The sequence below is a fragment of the Medicago sativa genome, chromosome 4 (genome assembly GCF_051527215.1).
Source record: "Medicago sativa cultivar Bolivia chromosome 4, Bolivia_mono, whole genome shotgun sequence".
NCBI classification, from domain to species: Eukaryota; Viridiplantae; Streptophyta; class Magnoliopsida; order Fabales; family Fabaceae; genus Medicago; species Medicago sativa.
The window spans coordinates 59281776-59293847 of record NC_140752.1 but is presented as its reverse complement, the minus strand read 5'-3'; the positions used below and the strand labels follow the sequence as shown (position 1 = coordinate 59293847).

Below are 12072 nucleotides of genomic sequence, written 5' to 3'. Positions count from 1 at the left end.
TCATTCCTCTACTTCTTTCCTTTTCATCCTTGGTTGCTGCAAGTACGCTTCGCCCTCACACATGCTTTCCACCATGCTGCGTTGTCTTCATTGGTGGTGCCACCGTGCATTTCTAGTTCTTATTCGTTGTAAATTGGTTTAATGGTTCTGATAAATTAGTGATTTTTGTGTCGTAAAAGAAGCAATGATTGGAATTGATCACTTTATATGCAGAGTAATGCTGTAAAACATATTAAGGGCGTTTTGCTACAAGGCATTGATGGCCACTAGAAAATATGGAGAAGATATGGTATAAAATTTGAATTTCCTGCGTTCAGAAATCTCACATAGGCACCACATCGGTGTCTGCTGGATTGACATCGGACAGTCAAGAATTAGGTAAACATTTTGACATGTTTTAAAGATAAATAACCGAGCTTTAAATTTGAACCGTTCGAACTCGATCCAACAATCATTGATGTGGTGATTGTGTGGATGACTGCATGATTTTTTTTTACTAAGATTTATTATAGATGCAAAATACTATTCCTTTCGCTTGGGCACACCCTTTTTACTTTGCTTGAAATGTTGGTTACCAACCTACATAGCTTCATCTCTTTTTAGGGCAAAAGATGTGGTCATTTTCAAACCCATCCCTTTGCACAATTGGCGCTGATGTTGTCAAATGCCATGATTGTGATTTGTGACATAAATTAACATTGACTTTGACATTGGATGCGTTTGTTTTAAACTTCAAACTAACATTCCCTTAGATCCTAGATTTAATTATCAAAGCTAAAAGACCGCTATAAAGCTACTTTTATTTACGACCCTTTTCAAGCCCTAAAGTCTAAAAGGGAGTTTGCTCCATATAGTAAATTCAAAAGCTGAGGTTTTCTTTCTCGAAAACCAAAATGTCTCTATTTGAACCAAAATGCTCCATATAGCATTTTCACTCTTCTAGCTTAGAGGGCCCCCATTAACTTTGTGCACAAATATTAATAGGGGTTGTGATTGGATGTGCCATTTGAATTATTGTCATGCTTCTTCCAGGGTAGTTTGTGCTTGGATTTGAATTTGAATGCATGAAGGTATCAAAATTTAAAAAATTGAACGCACATTGAATTATCGAGATTTTTGAGTCATTGTTCAACTGGCTTTACATCAATGAATTGGGAAAACATTCAACACCCTACCCCACCACTTTTTATTTCTTATTCTTATTTAATTTTTGTTTTTATAATTACATAAAATTATAATTATCGATTTAAATTAAATTAAAATAATACAATTAATTTTTTTTAAAAACAATATTTATTTAAATAATTTTTTTTCTTAACTTAAAATGCAATACATAAAATTATAATTATTGATAATTGTTGGGATTTTGGTAGCTAAATGGGTAATCAGAAGAATTTTGGGTGTTGAATTGATTGTTATTGGGATCCATTTCACTAATCAAAGACTAAAACTTTAAAAGAAAGACTAATAATGAGATTAAGAGAGTGAAAAACTTGATTTTTTTTCTGTGTCCAAATGAAATGATCCAAGTCTCTATTTATAGAGAAAAAAAAATGACGAATTTTGGTAAAAAAAAAATTATTTGCAATGAAATAATTGAGTCCAAATTATTAAGAAGATAAAAATCCAAACAGCCAATCGTAGCAAGCCACGTGGCAATGTTTTTATCACTTCCCCTTTCTCTTTCCGCGTTTCCTGTTCCTCACAGCCTCTGTCAGCGAGTGACGTGCACGCGCCATTTTCGGCCAATCTCGCGAAGCCACGTGGCAGGTTGGACAGCATTTCAACTTGTTGAATTAATTCACCATCTCTTTCCTCCATGTCATGTTCAATAAGGGCACTACAATGGTTAAACATGTTGAATGTGGGATTCAACAACCCCATTGCACATGGTCTTATTGTTGAGATCTTATAGTGACCCTTAAAATCATTCCTTCCCCAATGAACAATTCTTGGACTTCACTCAAAAGCAAAGGACAAGTAGACTACTATTAGAGGAAATTACAATGACCTCCCCTGAACTCTCTTCAAACGACATAAACACCCCCTCTAGTTTTAAACTTGACATAAACCTCCCCCGAGATATCTTATAATAGATACATACATCCCTTGCAACTTAACACCGTAATTGTTCCGTCAAAGCTAGAAACATCTTATGCATCGAAGTGAATTTGGTTTTGTATGATCATCTGTTTCAATGATAGAGCTCAATCCCCAAATCAATTTGCATTTCTACTGTGGTCGCATTCTCTCTAGCGCCAATATCTCCTTTTCTTGTGGCCCTTCTCTTTGTGCAACCATTTTCATACTACCTTGCTCTGCATGCCACTCATTGAAACAAAATTTCTAGAATTGATTAAAAAACGGTTTCTCACGATTTCAGTAGATGAACTTGAAACAAAAACAAGGGTTTATACTCTTAGGGTTGCAATTTATGAGTAAGGAATTCACACATAGTTTTTTAGTCTAATTTACTCCAATTTTGTGTGTTATTTTTCCGTACACAGATTTTTCATACACAGATCAAGTGTAGCCCCATGATTGTTTATAGAATTATCCATCCAATTGTGAGAAACTTGATCCAATAAAACACACACTGGTAACCCCGAGAGTAAATCAATTTGTTCAAGACAGTAAAAAATGCAATGAAAAATAAATTGCGATCCCTGGACTTGTTTTGTGGCCTCTTCCACGTCTATGATTTTCAGGGCTATTAATATATCTTTTTATTGTTGGAGCTGTGAATCAAATGTTAAAAAGAGAAAACGATGTAATTTCAACTTATTGTTGGAGCTGTGAATCAAATGGTAAAAAGAGAAAACATGTAATTTCAACGGATTTGTCAAAAAATAAAATGTAATTTTAACGGAAGGTAACAACAAGGGGTGTTGTTGTTAAGTGAACAAATAGAGGGGAGGTGAGATATATTAACATAAACCTTAGGGGATGTTAGTGTAATTTTCCCCTACTATTATTATTAGTATTATTGCTGCTAGTATCTATCAAGAATTTGCGTGTGTTCAGCAATTTATAGCTAGACGCCTAGACCTGTAAATTCCATCCGGGGTAGGTATTACATAATTTATTTATGGGATGAAGATGATGCGGTAAATAAATTAATTGAAATGAAGAATATGATTGAATAATCATCACTTTAAAATATTTCAACCATGTACCAAAAAAAAAAAAACATTTCAATTTCAACCAAATGTGTAGATACTAAATTAAAGTTTACCTTTTATAAAGATTGCACATCACTATCAAATATATCATTATACGATACTACTAATTTATAGAACAATAATTACTTCAAATTAAGGATCAAAATATGTGGAAAATAGGAGGAAGAGATTATGAATTCTGTAAGGATAATATGCAGGCAACTTCATTGTAAGAGGAGATTATTATAGCTACAAGCAATAAAAGCTAACCTAACAATTGGTGATATTTTTGCTATCCAAAGATAATAGATAATTATATAACCAACACTAATTAGAGGACAACCCACTTGCGTTGTTTGGGTGGTGTTCGCTTGAGTTCTTAGAGTGTATTCTTCTCAAGATTTCAGTTCAATTTTCTCTGGTGTCAATTTCAGCGGGTTAGTTTAACTTCTTAAACAAAAAAAACACTAACTAGAGGACTAATTTATACAACAATAAATAGAGGACAAACAACAAATTCTATAATACTCCCCCCCCCTCGATTTGTATCAAGATGACTTAATGATCCATGCTTGGATAATAGGTGTGATGAAGTTGTGTACTTGTCAACATCTTAGTGAATAACACCAACAAGTTGATCATGACTCCGGGTATAGGCGTTTTGGAAATCATGATTTTTAACTTGTTAACGACCAAAATAACAATCAATTTCAATATATTTTGTTCTTTCATGAAACATGAATTTGGTTGTGTGTGCATACTTATCTAGTCGTCACACAAAAAAAAAAGTCCTAGGTAGAGTACTAGGAAAACCAAGACCCTTGAGCCATATCAGTTAGCAAGCAACATTCATATGGCATGCCATGATATTCAACTTCGACACTAGAACGAGCAACACATGGTTTTTTGTTACGTCAAGAAACAATATTTCTACCAATAAATGCGCAGTAACCAGTAGTATATTTTCGATCAAGTGCATTTCCAGTCTAATCAAAACACTATAACCAATTGTTGGCATGCGCCTGTTCTTGGCTAGGACAATCACACGTCCAAGGACGTGGTTAAGTGGCTGAAGTCTTTGATTGGAAAACAAGTCTAAAATGTGACATTGAGTAGAGAGATAGCATGATTACTATTTTTATCAACAATAAAATCATCAATATAAACAAGAACTACCACAGTTTCATTTGTAACAAGTTCATTATTTTGTTGGCTAGATTCTTAATTTCGTGATACTAATTTAAATTTGTTGAATTGTTTGTGTTGTTTTGCTTGAAAATGTGCATGTTTAATTAATTAGATTTGATCATCCAATCCATTAAATGTGACTTGAAAAAAAGAATTAATAACAATCTCTTAAATTTCAATCTAGCTTAATCTATTGTGACCGTACATCAGATTAGATTCATTAAGATGGTAGAAACTCTGTTTAGGTGGTTTGTGTATGCGGAGAGAAAAACCTATATGTTCTATATAGTAAGTAGAGTAGAGCGGATGGAGAGTAGTCAAATCACTAAAGCCAGAAGAAGACTTACAAAAACTATTAGAGAAACTATTAAGAAGGGCTTTAGAGATCAATGAGTTTGACATGAATATGATATATGACTGAACATTAAGGTGGCGTTTGGTTCATGTAGCCGACCCTACTTAATGAGATAAAACTTGGTTGTTGTTGTATTTTTGTACAAAGACATCATGACAGCATTACTTGATGGAACTTCATTTTTAAGGAAAATGTTGTCATGACACATTTTTGGAGCTACATAACATTCAGCATACATCTGCATTACTTGGAGCTTGACACTTTATGCTCATCTAATCATCTCTGCTACCCTAGATGAGCATGAGCTAGAAGGTACTCCTTGTATTTGCCTTGTGTTGTAGGAGTTGCAACTTAAACACTTATGTGCCACAATGTGGAATTGCACATGGGAGTTTACACCACAATCATTGCACAGTATCCATACCTGCTTTCATACAAGTACCACTAGTTAGAAATGTGTGACTATGTAGCATCAACACCAACAAAGTATATAAATCTTCAATCTTTGCATGCTTCACAAACTCCTTAAAAAAATCCATAATAAGATCATATTTCTAAATTGTAAACGCAATTCTAACTCCAATCATCATTTCAATATTCCAACTTTGATCCTTTAGTCGCTAATTATATGATCAATCTATTTAATGCTTCTGTTATTTAGAATCCTTCAATTATTTGTGTAAAAAAAAATACATCCTTCAACCACTACAAAGAAGAAGAAAAATGTGTTTTTGTTTCTTCATTATTTTCTGATTTAGTGCTTCCTCTGATTGTTTGCTCCTTTAGTCGGAATGATTTTTTATTTATTTTTGGTTCCTGTGTGTGTGAAAGAAACCATTGTGGTTTGATATGGTGAAAAGTATAATCGAAAACGTGAGGAAGATGGAAGAGAGCTAGAAAGGTTGTTGAATGAGGTCCCTCACGCAACATTATCACACGATCTTCTTCGGCTTTATCAATGACAAGGAAACGTTGGTGGTGATGGACATGATCATGATCACGATCATGTATTGGTGGTCATGTTCATTACAAAAGATACATGATCGTGATCATGACCATCACCACCAACACTTCCTTGTAATTGGTAAAGGCAAAAAAGATTGTTGATGATGTTGCGTGAGACACTTCATTCAACAACTTTTCAATTCTCTTCCACCATCCTCACGTTTTCTATTATCTTTTTCACCATATCAAACCACAATGGTTTCTTTCACATACACAGAGGAACAACATAAACCAAAAAAATAAGTCACTCTCCAACTAAGGTACACAGAAGAAATAAAACAATCAGACGAAGCACTAAATCAGGAAAAAATGAAAATAATGAAGAAAAAAAAGAACCACATTTTGTTTCTTTTTGATAGCAGTTGAAGGAGGATTTCTTTTACACAAGTAATTGAAAGATTCTAAATAACAGAAGAATATGAGGATAAATTGATCATATAATTAGAGACCGAAGGATATTTCAATTATGTATTTTGTTGTTGTTGTTGTGTGTTTTGATTAAATTACTTAAGGTCTATTTATAAGTCACATACGCTACTATCAAATAAAAGGTGTTCATCTTAATGACCTTTTTAATTTTATATGATCAATCTTTGTAAAAAGCAATTAGCATATGTTAATTGGTTTTTCAAATAAATTAGCATTAACATATGCTAATTGTCTTTTACAAGGATTGACCATATGAAATTAAAAAGGTCATTAAAATGAGTCAAAACCTTCTATTTGATAGCAGCGTGTGTGACTTATAAATAGACCTTAAGTAATTCGTCAAAACACACAACACAACAACAACGAAATACAAAATTGAAGGTGGAATATTGAAATGATGATTGGTGTTAGAATTGCACTTGCATTTAAGAAATATGATTTGTTTACATGTAATAATTCCAATTTCTTAAATTATTATCGGTGTCAATGTGTCAGTGTCGTGTCCGTGCTTCAAAGGTTAACATTGATTCATAGATAAAGAAAGCCTTGGAGCTGGAGTTGTTGCAACTTACCTTCTTATTTTTGTATGATTCAGGCATTGGAGTTGAGGAAAGCTGACCAAAAGTTTCAACACAAAAATGTCACCATTATATGAAGTCTAAATACAATGATGTAATCAATGATAATTTTTTTTCAAAATCTACATACCATTTGGTCAAGGTTCTTCCACACACTTGACATATCACAGATAGATTTTGAGCAAACAGGACATGAGTACCTGAATGTTCAAAAGAGTGAATTAATACCATAAGGAACACAACACTAGCCCGTGATAGTAGATGATAAAACTTATAAAGTATAACATTTCAATCCTTCATTTGATACACATATATTTCCTTACCTATGATGTTTTTCCATCTCTTTAACACACTCAAAGTGTATAGTGTGGCCACAAGGTAAGACACTGATTTCTCTCAATGTATCAAACAGATACTGCAAGGGAGATAAAATGAAATCATCTCAATAAGAATAAGATAGAGTTTTTACAAAAAATTCAGACTAGAATATATATACTAATAGCAGTTGGTTTTGGTCTTTACCTCAAAGCAAATTGGACAGTTATGATGCATTGCCCTTTCTACACAATTATGCCCTTCTTTGATTTCCACAGAATAGCAACATCCTAAACAAAAATATACATGTTTACAACAATCAGGTGATAGTACTAACACTTCACGTTGAAGACGTGTCTAGTGTCTTGACACGTGTGAACTGTGAACTATTCAACAGATATATGTGATTACATTCAATTATATCATCTTCTCAAATTATTAACATTGTCGACATGTCAGATGTTTGTGCATTGCCAATGGTTTATAGCGAGAATCTAAAAGATGCACTTAGAACAATAAACTTAGTAACTCACCGCATTTTTTGCAATGGAAAAAGTTATCTCTGCCACCAGTTCTGTAAAAGCAATTACGTAGAAGAGAAAATCGATCAAAGTTCTATCAAGCAATGTCGAATAGAAAATATTCTGGAATTATCAAATTGATTGGTGAATTTTAATTTACCTGCAGATGCCACATTCATCACAGTGGTATTGCTGCTTCGAAATCTGAAAGATTGAACAAATTTTCAATACAATGTGCACAATTAAGGCCTGAACTAAAAGAAACAAAAATGCATAACTCAATTTCTAATCATTCTAGAGAACTTACATCATCGTCAAAGAATTTACATGTAGCACAAAAGTACTTTCCCAAGCATACTCCACAGTTTATGCAGTTTTGTTGAACCTGCAACATTGAAAAATATTCAACACATTAACACCTACATTCAATACCTATGTATAAAATATATACACATTGATTCTTATATGGTTCATATTTTAGGAACTCACATCTTGTTCTGTGTCACATAAGGAGCAGATAATCTGAAAAGTTACAAATGAAATAGGATTAAGTAAGACAGTGAACAAACAAGGTCTGAAATTATTACAACTCTAATCAAATGCAAACCTTTTTAACTTCATGACGCGGAATATCATGACGATCATCAGGCTTAATCTCATCGGAGTTCTGTTCACATAAGAAAATTTAGTTAAGAATCATATCGATCTATCTATATATGTATATAGACCACTTCTCCAAATTTTTACATGAATTATTTGATATTTCATCGAGATGCACAAAGATTAACATTGTTTAATGAAAGCGCTTAACACACTAATACACTGATGCATTGATCTCAATGACAAGTCAAATGATTTTAAATTTAATTGAAAATGTACGTAAATCATATGTACGACATAAACTTTCAATCCAATTGTGAATTTTGTAAAATATACATAACAAAAAATGTTATTGATCGGTGTAACACTATCCGAATGTTAAGTTAACGAGTCTTCCGCTAAAAGAAGACCAAAGAAACAAACAATATAAATTTGTACCTTAGCTTCATTGTGGCAGTGCCTACAGTCAAAAATTTCATTACAACATGGTGCTATGATCTTGCATCTCCTTCTGTAATGTGTGCATCTAAATTGAAAAAAAATAAGGAGAAAAATAACATAAGAATATTTCCTCCATTTTTCTATTATAAAACCATAAGACTATAGTTCATGAAAAATGAAAGTGATTAAAAAATGAAGACATACCCAAAATTTGAAGAAGAGTGTGTATTAGTGGATTCATATGACTCTGGCATGGTTTCCATAATCTAAGGAAAAAATGACTTTTATTTTTTTGAGGCAAAGATTGACTTATCCGTTTGTTTGTTGTTTGGAGAAGAAAAATGAATAGGAGTATTTATATGATGATTAATTTATGGCATTTAAATATAACAGCTCATAGCTAGCATGGTGACATTATTAGCACATAGTTTCGTGATCAGTCTCATTCAAATTGCTGACTTGGCGACAACTATTATCCTTGTAACAGGATAATATCAAATTCAGAAAGGAAAATATCTACCTTATAAGAAAAAATCAGATCGAGAGAGAATATCTTGATTTTATCTAGTACTTCTTTTTTCAATGCACTTTTTTTTTTTTTTATCGATTTAAATTCATATAAGTTCATCACATTAATGTTTAGTTATGCGATCAAAAGAATTGATTTTAAGAATTGACAAAAAAAAAATTTTTTTTTTAGGTGAATTGATCTTGTAAAACTACAAATGAGTTGAATGTATAATACATAGTTTATACATTTTTCTTTTTGAAGAGGCTAAAATGCGATATATTACCACAACAAAAATGACCTTCCTAGCACAAGGTGTGCCGCAGAAGAAACACCACAATACAAAAAGTATCCGAAACAATATTTACAAGGCACAAGCCTACCACCAACAAGCAAAGAAAGAAAAAAAGACAATTAGCCTATTCCGAGAATAGAAAACGGACTTAGCCACCAACCATGATAATTGAGGGGAAGACTGACGTGTTTCCCCTTCAACCACATGTAAGTTAGTGACTTGATTTTGTCCACCACCTGCGAAATAGAGCAATTTTTGTTGTTAAAAATCCGATTATTTCTTTCTTTCCAAATCTCCCATACTGTTGCAAACCAAATAACCTGAATAATAGAACGCCGAGACGCAGCCACACCACCAATATAACCGAATTGATAATAATGACTTTGCGCATCGAAAGGCAAAACCGCGGTGAACCCCATCCACCTGAGAACATGATTCCAAACTGATCCAAAAAGCATACAATGAAAAAGAAGATGAGAAGATGTTTACACCTCCCCACACCCTCCAATACATAACTGAGCATCAAAGTTAATAACATGACGCCGGAAAAGATTATCTTTAGTAGGTAACCTGTCTCGAAACAAATGCCACACAAATAATACAACCTTCAAAGGTACTTGCTTCAGCCATAGAGATGAAACAGATATCACAGGATCAACATGAACCAAAGCATTAATAAAATTATAAGAGCTCCGGACAATATAAACAAAAGAAGGATCCAATCGCCACGTCCACCTATCACTCCTATCCACCTGCAATGATACATTAAGAAGCAACAACCTAAGCTCCCCCACCAACTCCTCCTCCCACGCAAACAACCTACGACGCCAACTCCAAGCCGCCCCATCCACCCCCCCAACCTAGCAAATGCATATTACACACAGATTCTCCCTTGAACTCAGACAAGTCATATAATCTAGTAAACCGATCTCTAAAACACACTCCACCCAACCAAGTATCCGTCCAAAATAAAGTAGATTTACCATCACCCACTACCTGACTAATATTACCTTGGAACCACTCCTCAGACCGCAAGGCAGAGATAGCTCTCCACCATGCTGAAGCCTCACGACCTCCCTCTCGCACCCGATCGTCCTCCGCACCGTATCTAGACGCCAACACTCTAAACCACAACCTATCTCTATCCACCAACAATCTCCAACACCACTTTGTTATACCCTAATTTTGGACCTAAAAATACTTGTTTTCTTGCATTTCAAGCCATTTGATTTGTCTCTGATCAATTACATCTTTCTCTGCATTTTATTTCAATTTTGTTTGCAAAATTTACATGCAAGGGTATTTTAGTCATTTCCTATGTCAAATGCCTCTCAATCTTTAAAAATTTGTTTATGTCCTTTCAAATAGTTTGAATAAGTCTTCATTTCAATTCTATGTCAAAACCCATTTCAAAAAATTGCATTTGAAGTCATTTTGAGTCAGTTTTGCCCCTAGGGGGCATTTTAGTCTTTTCAAGTGTCAAAGCTCTGTTTAAACCCTTAAAATTGTCTCTAAGCCTGTCAATTTTGCTTGTATAAGTCTTTGCTTTAAACCCTTGTTAAAAATCCATTTTAAAATTCGCATCTGAGTCATTTTCAGTCGTTTTAGCCCCAGGGGCATTTTGGTCATTTCACACGAAATTTTGGCAGAGAGAGGTTACTTTAAAGTACCTCATTTAGGCCATTGGTTCGTTTTAGTCCGTTTTGTCAATTTTTAACCGTTTCACTTTACGTTTAGTCAAATTACCATTTTTTATTCCAATTTTATTTTTTAGTTTTTTTTTTAAGTCCAAAGTGTCCAAAATTACATCCAAGTCCTTTTTAATTTTTCTTTTTTAGGCCTTTTAATTTCGCATTTTTGCATATTAGTCCTTTTTTGTTTCAATTTTTTCTTAAGTCTTAAAAATTGCATATCAGTCCAGTCCCCTTTATTGCAGATTTGTCCTTTTAGTTCTTAATTTTGCAGAAAGGCCCTTGGGTCCAAAATTGGTCCAGTTTCGAATCAGAGCAAGTCCAGGGACACATGTCAACAAGCCATTGGCCACCAAGGCCACATGGCAGCCTATAAAAGGAGCCAGTTCATCAATGCAGGGGCAGAATGAATGATTCAACGCCAACTCATCAAAAAAGTCATAGAAACAGAATCACGTTTTCTCTCTCTAAACGGTTACGATCAAAACACAAACAATTCTCCAGAAAGTTCATCCCCAATCTCAAACCCTAGAATACCAGCATCACAAATTCAGCACGATTACAACAAATTTATTGCAATTCTCAGAGATTCGAGTTCGAATCTTCATCATCAAATTGAAAGAGCTGCAATTCAAGCACAATCCGAAGAAATTGTGCGATCACAGCTCGAAAAAGTGAGAAGAAGAGGGATCGAAGCAGAATCAGACCGGTGAAGAAGAAGAAGAGAATAACTGATTTATTTTCAGTTCAAGACTTACCAGAAGCTTGCGTGGATCTTTTTGTTCGAATCTCCAAATCAAATTCAGGTAAACACGTAAAAACCTCCTCGTTTTCGTTCACAATCATCATCGAAGGTTTGTATTGAAAAGTAAACGGTGAATCGAAGTGAAAACCTTGAAAAGATTTGAACAAATTGAAAACCGAAACCCTAACTCTTAAAATCCTGAAGATTCACCGTTTATCTTTCAAATCAGAGTTCGAATTC

At 33.8% G+C, this 12072-nt stretch overlaps 1 protein-coding gene across 1 annotated transcript; it reads right to left on the bottom strand.

The window, feature by feature from the left end:
• Positions 1-4727: 4727 nt before the first annotated feature.
• On the bottom strand, positions 4728-8923 carry LOC146930280 (E3 ubiquitin-protein ligase RZFP34-like). Its single transcript, XM_085701858.1, has 12 exons — positions 8798-8923; positions 8591-8678; positions 8160-8219; positions 8042-8074; positions 7860-7937; positions 7713-7756; positions 7565-7605; positions 7239-7321; positions 7040-7131; positions 6847-6916; positions 6711-6752; positions 4728-5128 (listed from the first exon to the last, which is right to left on the bottom strand). Exons 1-12 carry the CDS (start codon positions 8854-8856, stop codon positions 4973-4975), a joined length of 846 nt encoding a protein of 281 aa, XP_085557984.1. The 5' UTR covers positions 8857-8923; the 3' UTR covers positions 4728-4972.
• Positions 8924-12072: the final 3149 nt, after the last annotated feature.